Below are 22,513 nucleotides of genomic sequence, written 5' to 3'. Positions count from 1 at the left end.
TGCTACAGATAAGGAATGTAGCCCAATATTATGAATATTTTCATTTTTGACATTTTAGGTTCAAGCTCCACCATCTCTATTTTTCTCAGCCACTGTGAAAAGTTTAGCACAGTGATGGCGAATCTTTTAGAGACCCAATGCAACCCAACTTATCACTAGGTGCCGGGTGGGCGTGGCCGCAGTGGTCATGGCAGAGTGGGTGGCGGGGCCAGGGTGGCGGGGGCCAGTCCCTCGTCATCTCCGGGGCACAGCATATGTGCCCACAGAAAGGGCTCTGAGTGCCATCTCTGGCACGTGTGCCATAGGTTCGCCACCACTGGTTTAGCATATTCCCGTTTGAATTTCTCATTTTTCAGACTGGAGTACAACTCAATTGTCTGCTGAAGACTACAATGAGTGACCCAATTCCTATGGCTTGTCTTCAGTGTATACATGATAGAACATCTATCTTTCTGCAAAGTTACGAGTGTAGGAAAGCCAGGAATAAGCGGGCTAAACGGGACCACTGGTTTCACTTAAAACACATGGGACATCTAGTTTCCCTCAAAATAAGGAAACCCCTTATTAAAAACATGTTACTGTTACTTTCTCTGGCAGAAACCATACATGGCAAGGTTCAGTCAGAGCAAATTAAAATTCCTTATTCTTGTCTACAAAATTTACATCTTTCTATGTTACTATTATTATTATTATTTATCACACTTCACACACAAAAACTCAAGGTAGTAAATATTCATGCCTCCTATTTTCCCTACAAAAAAACCAACCTTGTAAAGTAGGTTGGGCTGAGAGAGAGAGAGAGAGAGATTAGTCGAAATTCCCAGCTCACTTTCATATCTAGAACTCACACTAGGCCAGCACTACATCTAACCAGCTCTTTGTTACATGTAATGTATATTATATGTTGTCCACTATATGCCTAATGCTGGGAAAGATTGAGGGCAATAGAAGAATGGGACGACAGAGAATGAGGTGGCCTGGAGGAATGTTGTCCATGGGGTCGCGATGGGTCGGACACGACTTCGCAACTAACAACAAAAACAATATGAAATTCATATGAACCTTCCTCCAATACTGCAATTTCCATACCAGTGGCAGCAAGTAGCTACTGCAGGTTGTTGCATGACACTAGAAGACCTATGACACTTCTTCAGTATAGTTGAATTATAGTTTATTTCATTTAACAAAAATAATGCACAAACAGGACATCTGTCACATAGGTCAGAATACTTGTTTATTACTTACAAAACTCTCCAATTTTGGATGTTCCTATAACTAAGCTTCATTTTGGTACAACTTTTTGAATCATTTTTTTAACTCAATAAGACAAACAAACCAAAGCAAGCCAATTCTCTGCAAAAAAAAAAAAATCTTAACTAATTTTATCATTAATATGGGGAAAGGAGCACCTTTGTCAGACTTAGATGAAGCCTTGTTAACTTTTAGCTGAAAAGTACAACCTCAATAGCTATTAACATATAAAATTATGTTGCATTTTGTCACCACCCACAGCGCTTTAAAAATGCAGAGCTGCAGATGCTAAACAGTCTTCAGGGGACTTATCTTTTTTAGATCATTTGTTATTGCATCCATTTTAAAAGGATTTTCATATAGGTTTCAATTTGCTTGGAATTCTTTACCCATTGCTTTCTTCAAAGAGAAACAAAATTATACACAGTCTCCTGCAGCAAAATGGACACCTGCACCTATGCCTGGAGTTTCAAGCTTGGGAAGCTTTTGCTCAAGTTGTCAGCAAGAGTCTGATCTGCTCCATGCAGCACTTCAAGAAAACTCTCCACCTGGAAAAAAAGAAAAGTATATTTTGTCATATACTATATAGCAAGTTGAATAAGGTAAAACATGCAAATTGCTAAGCAGGGTGAACTTATTTTGTCAACTGCCTTGACCAGGATGTAGATTGTTTCCAAATTTCACTCTTTACTAGTTTATAGGACATCAAATAATAATTTCTACAGAGCTGCATACCTAAATGCCTTCAAAGCTTTCTTGGTTTTGAACTTCCCAAATATCAGTCAATATCACTTCTGTGACAGTGGAAAAACTTCCTTCCTAACCTATTCATTGCTGCTCCTTTACATATATTAAATGTATGGGGAAAAGCATTGTGTAAAGTGTTTCGTGGTTGAGAAAACAAAACAAACAGGGTTATAATATTATAGGAAGTCTCTGTCTTACGACCACAAACGATCCCCAAATTTCTGTTGTTAAGTGAGACAATTAATGTGAATTTTGCCCCATTTTACAACCTTTCCTGCCACAGTTGTTAAGCATATCACTGCAATTGTTAAATTAGTAACATGGTTGTTAGGTGAATCTGGCTTCTTCCTTAATTTTGCTTATCAGAAGGTTGCAAAAAATAATCACATGACCTGGAGACACGGCAACCGTCATAAATATGAGTCAGTTGCCAAGTATCCGAATTTTGATCACATGACCTGTGGGGATGCTGCAATGGTTGTAAGTGTGAAAAATGGTCATAAGTCACTTTTTTTCAATGCCATTGTAACTATGAATGGTCACTAAACAAACCGTTGTAAGTCGAAGACCTGTATTTGTTTCACCAAATTTATAACCCCATTTCTGAAGAACTAGAGGCAGTGTACAATAAAGAACAAAATTACAACACCGACATGACAATAAAAATCCCCTAACCTGAATGCCTAGGATCAATGCTCTCAAACGAATTTGTGAAATTCAAAACATAGAAAGCTTTGAAGACTATGCATCACGATAGAAATTTTACTAGAATTTACCTGTGAGGTAATTTGAGCAGAAAGGACTACAACAGCCCCAAATCACCTGGTGTGCTCCCATGGCTGAGGGTGGACTCAAATATGGATTTTCCCAGTGTCAGCCCAACACCTTAACAATTTTTAAGGCATAGGTTATATAATTTAAAGCTGGGAGGAGAAGGGGGAAAGGAAAGAGAAGAGAGCCATTTTTTTTTATTCTATCAATGAAATTTTATCAGCCATGTTTTTGAACGTATATCTTTAAATTTTTTTTTTTAGACGAAACCACATATATGAGATATTTATCCTTGACAATATTTAAGAATCATCTCAAACATAGCTTTTGCTTATTTTTATAAGTCATACATACCGAAGATGAATAAAATGGAAGGAGATTCTGAAATGCACAGGAGCATTTCTGTTCATTTATATGACCTTGCTTGAGACCCTCCAATATGTTTTCCTAAAAATACCAGCAAAGAGTTAAATTCTGTTTGAATAAAGAATTTTTAACAAACCTTATTAAGGTCGGTAACTCAACGGTGAAAGACAAATATAAACAGTATGTTCCAATAAAAAATGTTAGTCATGGCAACCCAGTGATCAAAGAAAACATTTTAATATTAATAACAATTCTGCATATGAAGAATACTAAATGTTAACTATTAAATACTTAAATAAGCAATATTCCACTGTGTTTCATGTGCATAAATCAATCTTTGAATAAGTTTGGCTATAAAAAAGGTGTTAAAAGTGTAATACCCCATAACTGCTAGAAGAGTCCTGTAGAGGGTATTTGTATACAATAGCTGAGAAGTGAGCACTTAAAACAAAGGATGGATACACATGTTACCTCCATCAAACTAAATCAATATATTTCATAAAAAAAATATTCATCCCACAGAGGACTGACACTGTCTGTCTACAGCAACAATTTTCCAGTGAGATTTTTGCAGAAATTATAAAATGCAAGCCGGCCAGTTTTCTATCATTGTTAACATGGTGAAAGTGTTCTACACTTCTCATGTGTATATGCTCATATACATAAAAATATAGGTTCCATTCCTTTCCATTCTAGAAGAAAATTCTAAAATTAGTAAGACAATACATGCTTCAAAAATTATCCAGAAGAACTTCAGAAGATGTAACAGTGCAAATACAGCTCCATTATAAACAGCCAGGCCTTTTTTTAAAGCATCTGTATGACCCTTGGGGGAGTAAGCTGCTTTAATAAATAACATATATTTTTATATTTTCTAGCAGGTTTATAGCTAGAAAGTGGGAGACCATGATTCAAGTCCTGTCTTATCCATGAAAGCCAGGCCCAAGAAATAAAAAACCAGGATATACTTCAAAAGCACTACGAGTTTATTCCACACTTATACACAAGAATCTCATCTACTACCAGTGAAGCCAAATTGGTGGTAGATACCTGTCAATGTACTTCAAGGAGACTGGACTTAGGTCTCTTACAGGAGCGTCCAAACTGATGATGTGTTTGACCCCGCCCTCGGTTCAGCCTAATCATCTCCTACATCTGGGAGACTTTGGGCCAGTTACTCTGTCTCTTGTTGTGGGGAATAGGAGGAGGAAGATATGTTGGATATGTTTGTTGCCTTGATTTATTTGTAACAATAATAAAGGCGGGTTATAAACAAACAAACAAATAAACACATTAAAGATAGAATTCCTTTAATGCATACATGGATACTTGTAATTCCCACGTATTCCAAAACATCCCTCTGAATAATTTCTGAAGCATGAACAACCCTTAAAATAAATTCTTCCATCTCAAAATTATAGAAGTTATTACATTAGTGATAAAACATGGGCTGAAACCATCCCTTAATTTTCAAAGTTTATATGATTTTTTTAACCTCTGATAATTCCTGGAGCATATTGGAGAGTAATTCACAACAGATGTCCTTCAAGATTTTTAAATGGAAATCTTCATCAACTATTTCCAATTTCTCACACTCTTTTGTTTGGGATTTCTTCAAGCTGTCTACAGATCTCTTCTCACATTCATCCATATTTTGTAACACTCTAATCACGCTGTCAATCAGAACCAGATCTGAAATGCAATAAATAAATAAATTAAAATTCTGAATAAAAGTATTTTGGGCCAAAGAGGAATTCTTGCAGTGAAGTAAATTTTAAAATAGGTAGACTTTGGAGTCTTTGAGAAGAAACATAAGATAAATAAAGAACAGCTCTTTCTTCACAAATTAACCTAATAACTGTCATTATAGATCAAATGAAAATATTTTCCATAAATATTTATATACAGAACAGTCCATTTAAAAGGAAAAAATATTAGAGGAAATGCACATGTCTTGTAATATTATATATTTAAAAGGACAATGTCAATTTGTTAGAATGTAATCATTTCAGTCAAAAATCTATGGCTTAGACAAATTGGAATAAATAGCCATATATAATATTTATCATAAAACCTCTAAAAACAAATTCAAGATGAAGAAAATTTATACTGTTATGACTTTAAATTGAATATAGGAAAATTAACAATAGCTTCAATTTATGTCCAAATGACAATAAATAAAATATTATGAAACTATTTTTCTTTTACTTCTTGAAATAGCAAGAGAGAAATTTTAGATATTGGGAGAAAAAAATGGGGCCCTTTTATGTCACTCTTTTCTCTTTTGAAAAATAAATGTCCTTTAGAGCAGGGATCCCAATCCCCGGTCCATGGACCGACACCGGTCCACAGCATGCCAGCAACTGGGCCATGCAAACAAGCGAAGCCCCATCCGCGGGATGCAGGCAACATGCAAAACCACGCCTCTTTCAGTCTGTGGAAAAGCCTTTCTCCATGGAACCGGTCCATGGTGCCCAAAAGATTGGGGGCCACCGCTTTAGAGATATTTCTTTCACTAAACTTACTCAAGTACACAGTGAGTTATGTCTCTAGTTCATTATGGCAAATTTACCACTTGTGAATACAATAGTAATGGTTCACATATAAAATTATTTGAACGTATTCTTGTAAATTTTTCATCACCCTAACTCAGTGGTTCTCAACCTTTTTATACCGGCGACCCCGGTCATAAGGATGCGTGGCGCGCATGCGCGGCAGCGCCCCCATGCGCCACCCCATGCGCAGCGCGCATGTGCGGCGCGGCACACATGCGCGGTGCCGCCAGCTGAGAAAAAAATGGTGGATCGTGTTGTTTGGCGACCCCCATGAAATGGTCGTTCGACCCCAAATGGGGTCACGACCACAGGTTGAGAACCACTGCCCTAACTCCACTCTGATCTATGCTACTGAATACTCCCTTTTGAAATTCTGTGATTATTTTCCCCACCATTTTGACTTTTGTAATATGTAAGATATAGCACTTACTCTTTCCCATCTTAACATAGTCCTGATCTGTCTGTGAAGGAAAAATGGCTGATAGCACAGATAAAATAGAAGCCAACAGGGTCTTCTGTTCTTGAACAATAATTGGTGGATCATCTGGCTGGCAGAGTTCATTGCAAAAGAGATTATAGAGCAAGCTCCAGGTTTCCTTTCCTCTATCAGAAGATTTGACTGAAAGATGAGGGGAAAAAAATAGTCAATCTCTGAAAAAAAATCTTTATTAAAGATTTTTTTAATAATCTTTAATAATCTCTCAATCTCTACAAATACTTCGTTATTAAATGCTTCAGAAAACATACCAATTGTTTGAATGCCTTCATCCACTGTAGTGAGCAGCTGTAGAATATGCATATAAACTTCAAGTCCTTCGGAATTGTTATCTGAGCTGCAGTAAATCATTATGAATTTTAGTTAGAATTATTCATTAAGAAAGATTTGTGTGCCTCTGTATCTATATGAGAAAACTCAGAGGTGAAGGAGGACCATATTGTTGAAAAAAGCAAATATTTATTGAAATGTTTCTACCCCATTCAGTGATATCCAAGAGAGTTAAACTCCAACATTTCCATTTTAAAATTGACATGATTTGGTGTTCTTTTGCTACAAAAGGCGGGTAAAATGAACCCGAACATTTGTCCAATATGAAAAAAAAATGCCTTATATTTCTATGCTTGTATGCATACTGATAGATGCTTACCAAACTTGTTTTGCAGCTTCAAGCAGACAAGGTAGAATTTTAAAATCAGGAACATCATCTGGAGAATCATCGGTGGGCTGTTCCGTTGACGGACAAGAACCTTTTTTAATCCAATTTACCATTAATTCTTCATCCAAATCAAACAACTTATCAACCACTTCACCAACTTTCACCAGTAAGTCCACTGAAAAAGTTAAAGTACAGTTAAATTAAGACCACATAAAATACAAAGCAACATTCAGAAAATAAAACATTTTAGTATGCTCTAATATACTATACTATATTACTAGCTAATAGTAATTAATTTGGATGTATGCTGCTTTGAGAATCTTTACGTAGTATTGGTAAATCAAATGTAATTTTATTTTCAGCTAAATAAATACAAAATAACCAGAAAAGTAACCTCCCCAACCCAAGAAATGTTTGTTGTATGTTTTTTTCTTTCCTTTTTCTTAACTTTTATACTTCTTTTTTCAATTCACTTTGCAGGAGTGATACAATAAAGCATAGCATTAAGAATTAGGATGTGGATTTCCAAACAGTTTAATGTTATGCTATAATATAAGAGCACTTTGGATTTCAAGGCCAAAATGTGCTTTGGAGTATGAAAGGGCATGCATATACCACCTGTCTACAACTTTTTAAATTGGAAATGTTATACATTTCTTGCACTCCTCCCCTTTTAGCCTATGTTTACCTTTGAAAATATATTTAAGACAATTCAGAAAATCAGTGCTACTTATGGCATCTACAGCTGAAGGTTGTTTTACCCAAGACTTGGATTGCTAGAGACTCAAGAAAGAAGCTTCTATTGTTCCTTCAGTTTGTAAACATAGTACTTTATGAAGATCTAATCACATTCCTATTTTATATTCATGTAATATAGTATGCTATGGACAACCCAAAGATTGTATAAGGAAAATAAGGAAAATATAGGAAAATAAGGCACCAGAAGCTACTCCACTGATTTACATGGTTTTGCTGTATCATGGATTCTTTATTTCTTAATAGAAATGTTTTGAGCAAAGTTTTCCCTACAAATAATTTAAAAATATTTGATTCCCATAATCAAAGTACATTAGAAGTTGTGCATTTTTCCTTACTTTAAAAAATGCTCTTCGATGCAATAAAATACATTATTCATGTATTAGCTTACCGTTTGTAGAACTAGACATGATAAAGCAGAAACAGTTATAGACAGACGGACTTTGTCTGATTCTCTCCACCCAAATATTAGCCACCTCAGATTGACAGAGGCAAGTCAACAGTAACCTAAAATACAAATGGAAATGTAACAATATGAGTTTTTTTTTGAAAAGCCCAAATGTACATATCAGTCCTATAAGTGTTTAAAGGTGAGCTCATTAAACCTATTTCTAAGTTAACTTGTACAGGACTCCACTCTTTAAGTTTTTATCATGGCGTATGTTGATTAGATATACAATTAAAATTAAAATCAAATAAATGATGTGTGAAATCAATTTAACTGTGAAGACCGAGTAAGGTAAAATACAGTAGAATACAGGTAGTCCTCAACTTACAACAGTTCATTTAGAACTGTTTGAAGTTACAACAGCATTGAAAAAAGTGGCCTATTTGGAATTGGGCCATACCAGGGACTGGCTGCAGCACACATGTGTGCGTGCAACACAACTCGCACGAGCAGCAGGCTGGCAGGCACTCACACATGTGCATGCCAGCCCGCTGCTTGCGCAAGTTGAGCTGCATGCGTGCACACTGGCCTGCTGCTTGCGTGGCCCAGTTCCCTTCTCTACCCTCAGCCAGGCCCCCAAGCCACAAAGATTCTGGATTTCTGATTTAAATTATTTAGCAAAACATCAAAAATTCTTCCTGCACCAACTCAGAAAGCTCAGACTGCCCAAGGAGCTGCTGATACAGTTCTACAAAGGAATTATTGAGTCTGTCATTTGCATCTCTATAACCGTCTGGTTTGGAACTGCAGCCAAACAAGACAGACATAGACTTCAGTGAATAGTTAGAACTGCAGAAAAAACAATTGCTCCTAGCCTGCCTTCCATTGAGGACCTGTATACTCCACGAGCAAGAAAGAGGCTGTGAAAATATCTACAGACCCCTCACATCCTGGACATAAACTATTTCAACTTCTTCCCTCCAGACGACGCTATAGGGCATTGCAGACCAGAACAACTAGACACAAGGACAGTTTTTTTCCCCATGCCATCCCTCTGCTTAACAACTAATTCCTACAACACTGTCAAAATATTTAGTAAAGCTGTATTACTACGATACTCCTCATCTTTCCTATTACCTATCCTTATTTTCTTATGACTATAACTTTGGTGCTTGTATCTTACAATGTATATTTTTTGTACCCTAGTATGATTTATGTTGTTTGCTTAGCTAGTACTCTATGACTATTACACTAAGTGTTACATCTTATGATTTATGACAGTGGTGGCGAACCTATGGCACGGATGCCAGAGGTGGCACTCGGAGCCCTCTCCGTGGGCACACGTGCCATCGCCCCAGCCGTGCCTCCCCCCGTGGCCCTCTCCTTACCAGCAGCCCCCCTGGAGGGGAGTCACCCCAAGGCGCGGCCTGCACGGAGCAGCGCAGCCAAGGACATAGCCAGGCAGCAGGGAAAAGACTCCGCCCTTGCGCCCCGTAGCATGCAGATGATGCTGCGGGGTGTGGGCGGAGGGCATGGCTGCCATGGTGCTGCAGGGCTGCCTGGGCGATCTGCTGCGGTGGGCCATGGAGGCAGTGTGTGGCCCTGCAGGTGGGCGGGGCAAGGGGTGGGCGGGGGCAGAGTAGGGGCAGGGGGTAGTTTTTGGGCACTCGGTCTCTAAAAGGTTCGCCATCACTGATTTATGATGAAGAGTTGTATTTCACAATTTATGATGAATGTATTTTCATGTTGAATATGATCATGATTATCACTATTACTTGTACGTACATTGAGAGCTTATGCACCGGAAACAAATTCCTATGTGTCCAACCACACTTGGCCAAAAGAATTCTAAATGTTCTAAATTCTAAAAGGGAGATCAACTAGATTCCTTATTTCAGCCTTTTTGCCAGCCAGAATACGCAGATATCCATGACAATTGCCAGGGTTTGGAAGGATTAGAAGCATCCTAATGTCCCTGTTATCAGAATAATCATTCTAATTCTATGTATTGTCCAAAAAGGTAAGGAGCAAAAATAGCCACTTAAGGAAGTCTTCTAGAAAAGGAAGATCAAACTATGCTGACTGGAATATATAAGCCAGTATATATTGCTCATCATCTTTATGGTCTTAAAAACTGGTCCTTCTTTTGGCCTCCACTTATTTGGACTGTCAGCTTAATCAGTTTTAAAACTGATATGAGCAGCTTTTGGAGACAACAGTTGTAAGAAAAAAAGATAAAAATTCACTGAGTAAACATTCTGGTACTTTTACTCAGACATTTAGAACATCAGAGCATTGGAAAATGGCCTCACTTACACCTAATACTAAATGAGAATTATGGCTCGTTTATAATTATAATCAAGCAACAATAATTCCATCAGTGGTTTATCTTTACAAGCAAAGCAGCCATGCCTGGCTTCTGATCCGGGGAAAAAAATTGAATGAATTAAACAGAAATCCTGGTTTGTATACAACAACCACACAGAGAGTTGACCAGATCAGAGAAATGCATTTCACTGCAAGAGAAGCTACAAGCATTTAGCATTTACAAACTACAAAGATACAAGCTACAGGTTTGTGTACAGTATATACAAACATCATGACTATTTCCAGGTAAATCAGAATTTTATCATTCTAGCTTACCACTGTATCTTATGCTAAGTGCAATTTTAATCCCTCAGAAACAAACCAACAGACAAAAAAGCCATGCTTACCTGCTTGTTTCAAGCAGAGTTGGGGAATCAGAATCACATAAACGATGAAGCACTATCTGTCTGGAAAAATTACATATCGGTTAAGCAGCATACAAAATGAGACAAACATTAGTTTCTATGTCTTTACTCAGACTTCTGTCAATGTTTCCTGAGCCTTTTCATCCTTGCTATTTAGAGTTGCCAAAATAAAGTGCAAGTGCAATATCGGAGAATGTTTTACTATAGGTCAAGCATGTCAAATTGCCGGCCCATAGGCCGGATGCGTCATGATGAAACCACACCCATCCCATTGCTGGCAATGGGGAAAAAGTCACGATACCTCGCGCAACGTCACATGACGTCACGAGTTTGACATGCCTGCTATAGGTAGTCCTCTCTTAGCGATTGTTCAAAGTTATGACAGACACACACAATGGCTAGGACAGGGGTAGGCAACCTTGGCTCTTTTATGACTCATGGACTTCAACTCCCAGAATTCCTGAGCCAGCATAGCTGACTCAGGAATTCTGGAAGTCCATGTGTCATAAAAGAGTCAAGGTTGCCTACCCCTGCTAGGAGATAACAGATTTAACATCTGATTGTCTTCTATTACCAGCAATGAGTTTTGGAAGAGCAATCCTTGGCATCCATACTATATAGCTCTTTTGAAATAAAAAAAGGCAATTTGATTACATGCTTGCAATAGAAGCCTTTATCTTTTAAAGGAGGAATCAAATATTTTATCTGGGCATCTCCAAGGTTTAGGCTATCCTTAGTAAGATTCTATTCACACTATATTAAGACTCTGCTACTGCAGTTCTCACAGCTGAAAGGATAAACAAAGAATTAATGGAAGTGAGAAAAGAGATAGAGTGGGGGGAGGAACATGAAAGTTAAACAACTGGATAAATTAGATTGCAATAAAAATATAGATCCTGCTAATGTAGCCAGGCCAAAAAAAAAAAAACCTTGTCCTTGATAATGTTTGCTAATACATATGTATAAAGTCATTTTTTTCTAATATTCTTTTTTATTCTTACTTTTGGACTTGACACTAAGTTTCCTGTATTTTCCTCCTTGAGAAATATTACTAACCTTACTAACATTAACATCAAGTACATTTCTTCTTTCATTCTATTAAGAATCACTGTGTACTAAATGGTGTTTTAGTAGCAACAGGAGGTAAAACTGGAGTCTGAAAATCATGAAACAAAAACTTACCCCAGGTTCTCATTTTTACTAATAGATATGCATATATCTTGGCAGCAGGCCATATTTCCCAAAATACCTACACAGATTTCCTGCAATACAAAATATATTAAGTTAACATAAAGTTATATATACATTAAGGTAAACATTATCCAGGAAATATATGCTTAGGTGTGTTTTCAATATATGCAGAATCAATTGAAGCAGAAATCTAATTCTCTATGCTCTCATTTTTTTCCCTCAACAAATAGCCAGATACTTTAATATGGTTTAATAACATATTTATTAAGCATTAGATTTCTCGTACTGATAGCCTTTACACAATATGACATTTTGGGGTATATATATTGGTATTTTCTACAAGCTGCATTATCTTATAGGACAAAAGCAGGGGAGGAAGTGCTGCATATATTGCCTCGAGCTCCTAAAGGAAAAGTGCAACAAATCAATTAATCTCTTGGTAACAATGTGACTTGATTCCATCTCTATTAGATTATTCCTTATTTAAACTCTCCCATTGTTTACATTTTTATTATATGACAAAGAAGGTGGAGACAAGCATAGAACAAGCTGGCTTGACAACATCAAATCTGATGCTAAGCTGAACATACAATTGAAAGAAGCTGTGTTGGACAGGGTATTACGGAGAGCACTTGCCTATAAAGTCACCAGGAGTTGGACACAACTAAATGGTTAAAAACAACAATAATTTTGGAAGTCATATCCGGTTTATTCAAAACCTTAGTTATGCCAAGTCATGGCCAATCAGGATATGTCAGTTAACATTTCTTAACTACATGCACAGAAGTCAAGGACTGCCTGTACACAATTGTGTGATTCTATTTGGACAAAACTCAGCAGCACTTTTTCATGCTGCTGATAAAAACAGGATCGTCAACGTCCGATAACGGATATGGCACAAGAAGAAAATAACTGTACTGTTTTTCAAGATGAGTAACGTTAAGATCTGTGAATGTCCCAGAATTCTCATGCTGTTGCTAAGTCCACAGATCTTAAAGCTGCTGATGTTGAAAATTACTGCTATAACCAACGATAAAATAGTTAGAAAACCATAGAAGTATATGGATTAATAACAAGCGATACTAACAACTCAGAAATATTTAGTCAGTTGTATACAGATAGTCCCCAACTTACAACAGTTTGTTTAGTGACCATTCAAAGTTGCAACGGCACTGAAAAAAGTGACTTATGACAGTTTTTCTCCCGTCAGTTGCAGCATCCCCATGGTCATGCGATCAAAATTCAGATGCTTGGCAACTGGTTCATATTTATGAATGTTGCTGTGTCCCAGGGTCGTGTGATCACCTTTTGCGTCCTTTTGACAAGCCAAATTTGTTTAACAACCGCACTACTAAATTTTTTTTTATTGAAAATTTTTACAGTTTTACAATAAAATAATCTCCCTCTCCCACCCCACCCCCTTCCCTCCCTTCACCCTCCCCCCCTCCTTCCCAGAGCTGAATACAGGGTTAATAAAAACTAGAAAAAACCTTACAACTTAAATAAACATCAAACAATTATAAATACATTCAAAAAACAAAATTTTTAAATACTTTAACTCCAATATATATAAACAAAACAAAACAACAATTCTAATCATTACCTTAAACATAAATTATTTGAAAGCTAAATAATACTTTTTAATCTCATACTTATGCTGTATGAAACCGCACTACTAACTTAACAATTACAGTTGTGATTCCCTTCACAACTGTGGCCAGAAAAGTCATAAAGTGGTGCAAAACTCGCTTAACAACTATTTCGCTCAGTAACACAAATTTTGGGCTCAATTGTAGTCGTAAGCCCAGGATTACTTGCATTTAATGGCTTTCTCCTACTTTTTAACGTTGTACTTTTATTTCCTGTTTGTGCTTTATTCAACTGCATAATTTTATAGTCCCAAACTCAACACATAAGTAATAAACAAAGATTCATAATAGAACTTACAGTAAGTCGAGGACACTTGGACTTTGCAAGAAAAACCATAAATATGTCAGGGGCTTTAAACTCTTGTAAAAATAAAGCAACGTCCTGAAAAGCAAGAAATTTGGATTACTGATGTAGAGTGAAACAGAGCTGATTCGGTGAGGAGTAGCATAATTTTAAAAAATTCATTTTGGAGTTACATATACTGCAAAACGTTTCTACTAGCACCATTGCAAATATTTTTTTTTTTTTACTGAACGTAAAGTTTGAACTTATATTGATGTTATCTCCTCTGAATGATTCTTGGCAACACAGGATCTTAAGACAGTAATATGGATGATATTACATACATTCTTTCTCTCATTTATTCAGAAGACCAGTTGATCATAAACAGATGATCAAAATATTAGTCAACAGATAGTACGAGACAGGTTATTTCTTTTGGAAGAAGTGTATCAACAAAACTCTTCAGTGCTTAATTTAAGATAAGGTATGGAGAACATAGAGAGAATAAGGTCAATGTGAGGAACTTTACATTGATTTTAATAAACATAATCTATGCCAAGGTTTCTACTGCTACCCCATATAACAATAAATCTGGGTAGAAAATTATGAATAAGTTTTTGCAGGGGTCAGGTTGAGGAAGTAATAAATATATAACTTTAAAATACCATTCACTTTTAATAATTACGTTTTAAGATATATATCACAGAGATTCTTAATTATTCAACTTGGACAAGTAAAATGAGTAACAAAGCACAGAAAAAGATTTGACCGTATTCCAACTCTGCCTATAGCAACCTGATCAGGTGTAAAAGAAAAATGAGATCCATATTTTGAGAATCCCTGTCTCTTACAAGCAACATTTTGCTTAAAATGTTATAAAGAAAAGCACAGCAACCCAGATATAGAAATGCCAGATAAATAGGTGGGTTTCCGCGGGACACAAACTGAGATGGACAATGCCAAGCATGAACATACAAGAAGAAATTTTACTTCACTGACCACAGCCAAAGATCATGTAGATTCTTAGAAGGTGAAACATCTTCAGATGAAATGGTGTAACAAAACTGATTCTTCTTCACAAATGTTATTACAAATATATTACAAGAATGGAAAATTAGAAGAACTTACAGCTGAAAACTATACTGGAGACTGACAATTTGAGATCCACAGAGGGTAAAATTTTCTTAACCAAATAAAAAGACATTTAAAGTTGTTTCTGAAACTTAAAAATGGAATATGAAATATCTTAAGACAAAGATGTCATCTTGCATGCTAGGTGAACTTGCAGTTGACAATGATAAAGTGAAAACAGGCAGTATGCTGAATAAATAAAAAATCTAATACCAGGAAGATAGTGACAAACATAAGGCAAAATCATGGTGGAAAAAGATATTTCAGAACAGTGAAAGCTATGGCCTTTTTGGTTCTAAGGCAGGGGTCCCCAACTCCCGATCCATGGACCAGTATCGGGCCGCAGCATGCCAGCAACTGATCCGCCCAAACAAACAAAGCCCCATCCGTGGGATGCAGGCAGCACACAAAACCCCGCCCCCTCTGGTCCATGGAAAAACCTCTCTCCACATAACTGATCCCTGGTGCCCAAAAGGTTGGGGATCTCTGTTCTAAGAGAAGCATATGAAAGCTGGAAATACCATAACAAAAAACAAACAGAAAATATATGTTTTCAAATGAAAGTATGGAGGCAGTTACAAAGAGAAACAAATAAAGGCAGATTAGAAAGCACAAGCTCATAGAGAGTTTTGGCATATGATAGAAGGAGGAAACAGCCTACAAAAAATTATTGTACCTGAAAAGATTGAGGGATACTTTCTAGTTAATACTATATATAGTCAATTTTATTCCCAAATGATTTTAATACCCTACAGGAGGTAGTTTTAACTAATACCTTATCCATTGACATGTCCCATACTTTGCAAATATCATTCTCCATCTCTTCATCTAGTTCCATTTGTTCTTCTTCATTGTTCAGTTTTGAAGTATCCTTTTAAGAGTTAACAAAGTTGTAAGTAAATAAAAGCACATAAATAAAATTACAAAGCAACTTTGAAAAACCTACCCGTAGACTTAAGTAGTTATTGTACCTAAACCATAACAAATATAGTTATGCTACAATTATACTACTATAGCAGTTATGGGAATGTTATTCATGGCAACCAGAGTCCACCCAGATAAGACTTTTTAATTTCAATGTGATATCTTGCTGTTTTGCATTTTATACATTTTACATATAAAGCTACCTATGTAACTATGCATGCATCTATAACTCTTAGCTAATGGCCAGGAGTGTGATGGTTCACGTGGTTACGATGGTGGGATGGAGGTTAGCAAACCAACGTTCAAGATCCGACTGCTGCCGTAGGGCAGAGTTGAGCTCCTGTCTTTCTCTCTAGCTCCTGCTGGAGATATGAAAGGAACCCCCACCTGGGTGTCTCACAGCAAATGGTGAGATCACCAGCTCATCCTTTCAACCTAGAAGTGCCTCGGTGTTTCTGACATGAGTGCAGGCAAGCTATTGGCCAATGATGATAATCAAATGATATTCATCACCTTTACGATGACAAATTAGCTTTCGTGGTCTTGTGCCATACAATTAAATTAATCTAATTGAGGATTACAGATAACCAAGATATGCTGACACTTTGTTACTGTGTACTTAGCTTACATATTCTGCCACTCTGTTCTCTCTTTGTTCAAAGCTAGGAAGAAGACCTTATCTGGAAAGTCCCAAACTCTACCATATCTTTGGAGTGTTAACATTCATTCTTGATAAACCCAGGGTGGAAACGTTTGAAATTTACATGTACATTAATATTATAATGTGCCATAATAGAAAATCACCTAACAGTTCAACATGTCTACGTCAGTACTACAGTAACTGCATACAATGGTTGTCTTTTATCTATGGTGTCTGTATTTTGTTAATACAATGAATTAATTTAGAATCTGCCCTGTGGGTCTTTCTTTGTTCTGATACATCTTGAATTAATCACAGATTAACTGAATATTTTAGTAATTATTTAACTTCCATTCCGTTTCTCCCATTACAAAATTGTTCATGTTTTTGACTAACCTTGTTCAAATTTTAACAGAAAACCCTTGGGTATCATTTTTAACACTTTGATTAATATAAAATTACATCTTCTATATCTGCAAGCTTGAGTGATAATTTAAGCTATTTCCCAATTAGCTATTAAACACCTGTTCCCAAGATACTGGCTCTGATGTATAATCTGCCTTATGCTTGCCACACTTCTATGAAAAGATTTGTTTCACATTCAGCATATAACAAGTGCACACAGAGAAGATAATACAGAGCACCTCAATTAATTTTTCAAGCACACTAATCAGCCAGTGTTTACTGTAAACTGTATTTCCAATGGAATTTCCAGCAGCCACTTCTTCCTCCTCTGAATCACTTGAGGGGGGTGAAGGATTTCTGTCCATATTTGTGCAATGCTATCCTATTAATAGATTGAAAGGTTCCTAAAAAAAAAATAGAAAACAAGAGTTCAAAAATTTTATTTTGGAAAGAAAACTGCCTTAAGGATAAGCCCAAAAAGCAGTAAGTCCACAGCAGTAAGATTCTTGCACTGAAGAGATCTATGGTCCCTCCCAATTTTAACATTCTGATGCTTTGCAAAAATTTGTCACTTGTTCCCCGGTCATTCATGCAGAAATACCTTGCAATACTTACCTGACAAATAGTAAAAAATTTGTTACAAAAACCGCTAATCTCCTAGATTTAAAAATAAATATATCCAGAACTAATTGTTGAGAAGCCTGTTAAAACTCACATGTAGCTTTCCAGAACAATGCACTCTCATACTGCATCTAAGAAATCATTAAAAAACCAGCTGAAGATGTATAATGTCTATTGACTTGTTTGTTAACTTAGGAGGGAATATGCTGAGATGTTTTCTATAACTGGAAGTTCAAACCTATTCATGTGTCCAGTTGAATTTAAATTCCTGAGATTGATTTCTAAGTAGTTTCCAATTTCCAAGCACAAAAATAGGGCTGTTCAATATAACTAATTACAGATAGTCCTTGATTTATGACCATAAATAAGCCCAAAATTTGTTAAGTGAGACATTTGTTAAGTGAATTATGCCCCATTTTATGACCTTTCTTACCCTTAAGTGAATCACCACAATTTTAAGTTAATAACACGGTTGAGTGAATTTGGCTTCCCCATTTTGTTTGTCAAAAGGTTGCAAAAGGTGATCACATGACCTTGGGACACAGCAACGGTCATAAGTACGAGTCAGTTGCCAAACATCTGAATTTTGATCATATGATCATGGGGATGCTATAAAGGTTGTAAGTGCAAAAAATCTGTCGTCAGTCACTTTTTTCAGGGCCATTGTAACTTTGAACGGTCAACTAAATGAACTGTTGTAAGTCAAGGACTACCTGTACAAAACAAATATAAACCAGAAAAGGGAACACAAAGTCAGAGAAATTCTGTGCATAGGGAAAGACAAATCTTTTGTTGTTGTTGTTTTCAACCTCTGGGGCAAATTAAAAGCCCCAGCGTTTCCCTAGAAACGAAAACAAATCGGGAGTGAGCTCTTGCATCGAGTTTAAGTTGGCCTCGCCCTCGTCCTCAGGAAAGCCCCATTCACAGAAACCAATTGCCACAGGCCACGAGACCCGGAGACCTGCTTGTTTCTCCCGCCGCCCACGCCAAATCCCAGCGCCGAAACACGGCTTCCCCGTTTCTGCCTTAACCCTTGCAATTTAGCCTTCCCGCCGGTCCGGTGGCCGATACCGATTGGCCCGAGTTTTGTTTTCTACCTAGATGACTCCACCTCCTTCCAGCTTCCCCTCTGTTCCCGCCTCCCCTCGGCTGTGAACCAACCCATCACAGCGGCGTCGGGCCTGGGCTGCTCGGGCGGGGGCGACCAACCTCGCTACCTCCCGCAGTTGGAAAAGACCCGGGTCGAACCTGGAAGCTTCTTCTCTATCAGGGAGGGGGAGTTCTTCCTCTTGCAGTGGCCAGAAATGGTAGCGTCCACGTCTCGGAGAAGACGCGTCGTCCTCGCACGCATCAGTCCTTTCGCTCTGACGCGGCTCGGGAGTGGCTGCCCCCCCCGGACATTAGCGCCCTCCGCCGGCTTCTCGGCGCAACTTCTTCCTCAGGGTTGGTATGGCGGTGCGAGCAAAACCCGGAGACGCGCCGGCATGCCGGAGGACGGATGGGAGGTCGAGCGAGTCGCAAGTTTGGCCCGTTCAAATGTCGTGTCTTGTTCGTGACGGCGCCCGGTCGATCTTGACTGCCTTCAAAGATATGCAAGGTTGCTTGACCTCGTTACTATCTGGATGAGGAAAAAAAAATCAATTGGAAAACTGAAAAAAAAAATTCCTCCCAGAAAAAAAGGCAAGTGGTAAGCTGTAAAGCTGCCAAGGAGAAAAGCTATATGGTGGCAAGCTCCTGGAATCTAGGTCAATTCAAAGGTTTTTACTTTTGTACTTGTATTTTATTTTATTTTTTATATCAAATAAGGTAAGAAAAGCCTGTTGAGTGTGGCTTTTAAAATTCTTCTTAGCTCCTTAACAATAACTACTCTGAGTTCAGGTGATCAGGAAAGATAAGAAAGGAGGACTTCTAATGGAGGAGCTGGTAACATTGTGAGTCTCTGTTCAACTACGTTTTCTCTCAGGATTTGGTGGGTGATTTTTCTTTCTCTGCAACCCCTATCTAGATTTAGCCCATTTTCAAACTTGGTCCTTCCCCCTCCCCACTGGCTTGGGAGAACAATTGAAACATAACTCTGTTTCTGCCTTTATTGCATACTCAAGAATCACTTATTGGGATTTTTTTTTTAAAAAAAAAACTCATTCCAGACTAAGACAACAGCAAACAATTTCAATACATTTTCCAAGAAACCAATATTGGCATGTCTATGTAATCAACCAAGTATTAAATTTCAATCAAAATAGAGCTGGAAGGGACTTTGGAGGTCTTCTAGTCCAGTGGTTCTCAACCTGTGGGTTGGGACCCCATTTGGGGTCGAATGACCATTTCATGGGGGTCGCCAAACCATGCTGTCCGCCATTTTTTTCCCTTTTCCCTAGCTGTCCTACTCCCTCTTATTGGTGGCCACACCCACTTGGGGGGTCACCACAACATGGGGAACTGTATTATGGGGTCATGGCATTAGAAAGGTTGAGAATCACTGTTCTAGTCCAACCCCCTGCTCAAGCGGGAGACCCTATACATTTCAGACAAGACTACCCAGTCTCTTAAAAATCTCCAGTGATGAAGTACCCACAACTTCTGACAGCAAGCTGTTCTGGTTAATTGTCCTCACTGTTAGGAAGTTTCTCCTTAATTCCAGGTTGCTTCTCTCCTTGATTAGTTTCCATCCATTGTTTCTTGTCCTGACCTCTGTTGCTTTGGAAAATAAGTTGACTCCCTCCTCTTTGTAGCAATCTCTCAAATGCTGGAATACTTATATCGTGTCCTCCCTAGTCCTTCTTTTCTCTACACTAGCCAAATCCAAATTCTGCAACTGTTCGTCAATGGTTTGGTCTCCAGGCCTTTAATCATCTTAGTTGCTCTTCTTTGCACTTTTTCTAAAGTCTCAACATCTTTTTTGTGATGTGGCCAAAACTGGATGCATTATTCCAGGTGTGGTCTTACTAAGGCTTTATACAGCAGTACTAATACTTCACATGATTTTGATTCTATGCCTGTTTATACAACCAAGGATTCTATTAACTTTTTTGGCTGCTGCCACACACTACTGACTCATGTTTAAGTGATGGTCACTAGGACTCCAAGGTCTCTCTCAGTGTTACAGTTTTTGAGCCAGGTTTCGCCTAATCTCTAGTTGTACCCTTGCCTAGGTGTAAAACCTTGCTTTTCTCCACATTAAATTTCATGTTGTTGGATAGGGCCCATTGTTCAAGTCTGTCAAGATCTTTTTGGATTCTGAGCTTGTCTTCTGGGATGTTGGCTATTCCTGCCAGCTCAGTGTCATCTGCAAATTTGATGAGTTTCCCTTCTATTCCCTCATCTAAGTCATTTATGAAGATATTGAAGAGTACTGGGTCATTAAGCAGTCCATTAAGTACTCCTGAAGTACAATTTGTCAGCCAGCTACAAATCCAGCCATGGTGACGCAGTGGTTAGAATGCAGGACTGCAGGCTACTTATGCTGACTACCAGCTGCCTGCAGTTTGGCAGTTCAAGTCTCACTGGCTCAAGGTTGACTTAGCCTTCCATCCTTCCAAGGCTGGTAAAATGAAGACCCAGAATATAGAGGACAATATGCTGGGTCTGTAAACCACTTAGAGAGGGCTTACCAAGAAGTAGATTGTGGTCTACTTTGTCAAATGCCTTGCTGAAGTCTAAATATACTATATCAGTTAAGTATACTTTAATGGAAGGGTTGATCTCTGAAATATCAGTCAAAATCAGAACTAGAGTTCCACCTAAAATGTGATTTCAAAGCAGAAGGAAATCCCCTTCTGAACACTTGTTTTTATCTACACAAATCCTTACATTTTCCACATGCCATCAATTTTATCACTGAGCATAGGGTCAACATCTCAAATTATTTTCCCCATCCACATACACACTTCAAACAAGGAAATGAAAGATTAGGGATGTGTGGCATAAATAGATCCAGAAAACATTAAGCAGACAATGACAGTCGCATTTTATTTATGTAATATTTGTAATGTTATCTATTTTATCTACATGTATTTATTTATTTATTTATTTATTAAATTTTTTTAAAATTTTACAATAAAAACCTCTTCCCCAATCCCTCCCAACCCACCCCAAAACCCTCCCCCATTCTTCCCAGAGCTGAATACAGGCTTAACTAGATCTTAAAAGAAAAAAAGTTTTAAACCCAAATAAATCTTAAGCAAATATATTTATCTACATGTATTTTATGATTCAGGTATATGTATACGTATACACATATACATAATTTAATAAATAAATAAAATCTAGAAATATGTTATAAAAGCTTGCTACTGCATCAAATCAAAGAAAATCCTTAACAGAATTAAAATATTGGGAGAAGTGACTATGTTCTTCACCTGAAAAAAAACCTTCAAGACTGTCGATAGATGTTCTTGATTTTAGAACAGTGTTCTCCAACATTAGCAACTTTAAGATGCATGGACTAATTCCATAGCCAATCGTTCCATATTTTAAAATTGCCAAGGTTGGGAAACACTACTTATTTAAAATAATAAGACATGTCAAAACAAAATTTTCATGTCTCACAGGAAGAAAAAACTTTAAGGATTGCAATCCTTCCTTGGTTTCTTACATTCTCCTCCTCTTTCTATTCCCCAACAGGTTACCACAGAAAAGTCTCTTTTTGATTTAGCTGCCCCACCAAAACAAAGAGCAACTTTGGCATTACACGTCTATTTAGAAGGTTAAATTAAAAGTTCAAGTGTCAAAATAAAGCTTTCTCTGTGTTTATCTCATTTCGGGAATCTTAGCTGAAAAGTACAGGAATTTTAGTTTTCAACTATTCTAAGCTTTCTGTGTGATTGAAGATTATTAGTCATATATTTAAGAAAAGTGAAATGTTTTTCAAAGAAACCCTTATGAACATTATAAAAAGGAGATAAATTTAACATATCATTTAAAGTCCTGAAAAATAAAGAAACAACAAG

General features: G+C 37.4%; 1 protein-coding gene across 4 annotated transcripts; it reads right to left on the bottom strand.

Moving 5' to 3' along the window:
• Nucleotides 1-1,149: 1,149 nt before the first annotated feature.
• SAAL1 (serum amyloid A like 1) lies at nt 1,150-19,820 on the bottom strand. 4 transcript variants are annotated; one of them, XM_039350801.1, is made up of 13 exons: nt 18,662-19,820; nt 17,183-17,347; nt 15,750-15,845; nt 13,859-13,942; nt 11,903-11,982; nt 10,703-10,762; nt 7,992-8,107; nt 6,836-7,019; nt 6,438-6,523; nt 6,121-6,309; nt 4,631-4,827; nt 3,124-3,216; nt 1,150-1,799 (listed from the first exon to the last, which is right to left on the bottom strand). In XM_039350801.1, exons 2-13 carry the CDS (start codon nt 17,306-17,308, stop codon nt 1,707-1,709), a joined length of 1,404 nt encoding a protein of 467 aa, XP_039206735.1. In that variant the 5' UTR covers nt 17,309-17,347; nt 18,662-19,820; the 3' UTR covers nt 1,150-1,706. The 4 variants fall into 4 exon arrangements, with proteins under 4 accessions (XP_039206735.1, XP_039206736.1, XP_039206737.1 ...); XM_039350802.1 differs by having other exon boundaries at nt 18,726-19,820; XM_039350803.1 differs by having other exon boundaries at nt 18,774-19,820.
• Nucleotides 19,821-22,513: the final 2,693 nt, after the last annotated feature.

The sequence above is a fragment of the Crotalus tigris genome, unplaced genomic scaffold, assembly GCF_016545835.1.
Source record: "Crotalus tigris isolate CLP2741 ecotype Arizona unplaced genomic scaffold, ASM1654583v1 scf7180000018354.2857554, whole genome shotgun sequence".
NCBI lineage: Eukaryota > Metazoa > Chordata > Lepidosauria > Squamata > Viperidae > Crotalus > Crotalus tigris.
This window is presented reverse-complemented; position numbering and strand designations above follow the sequence as displayed.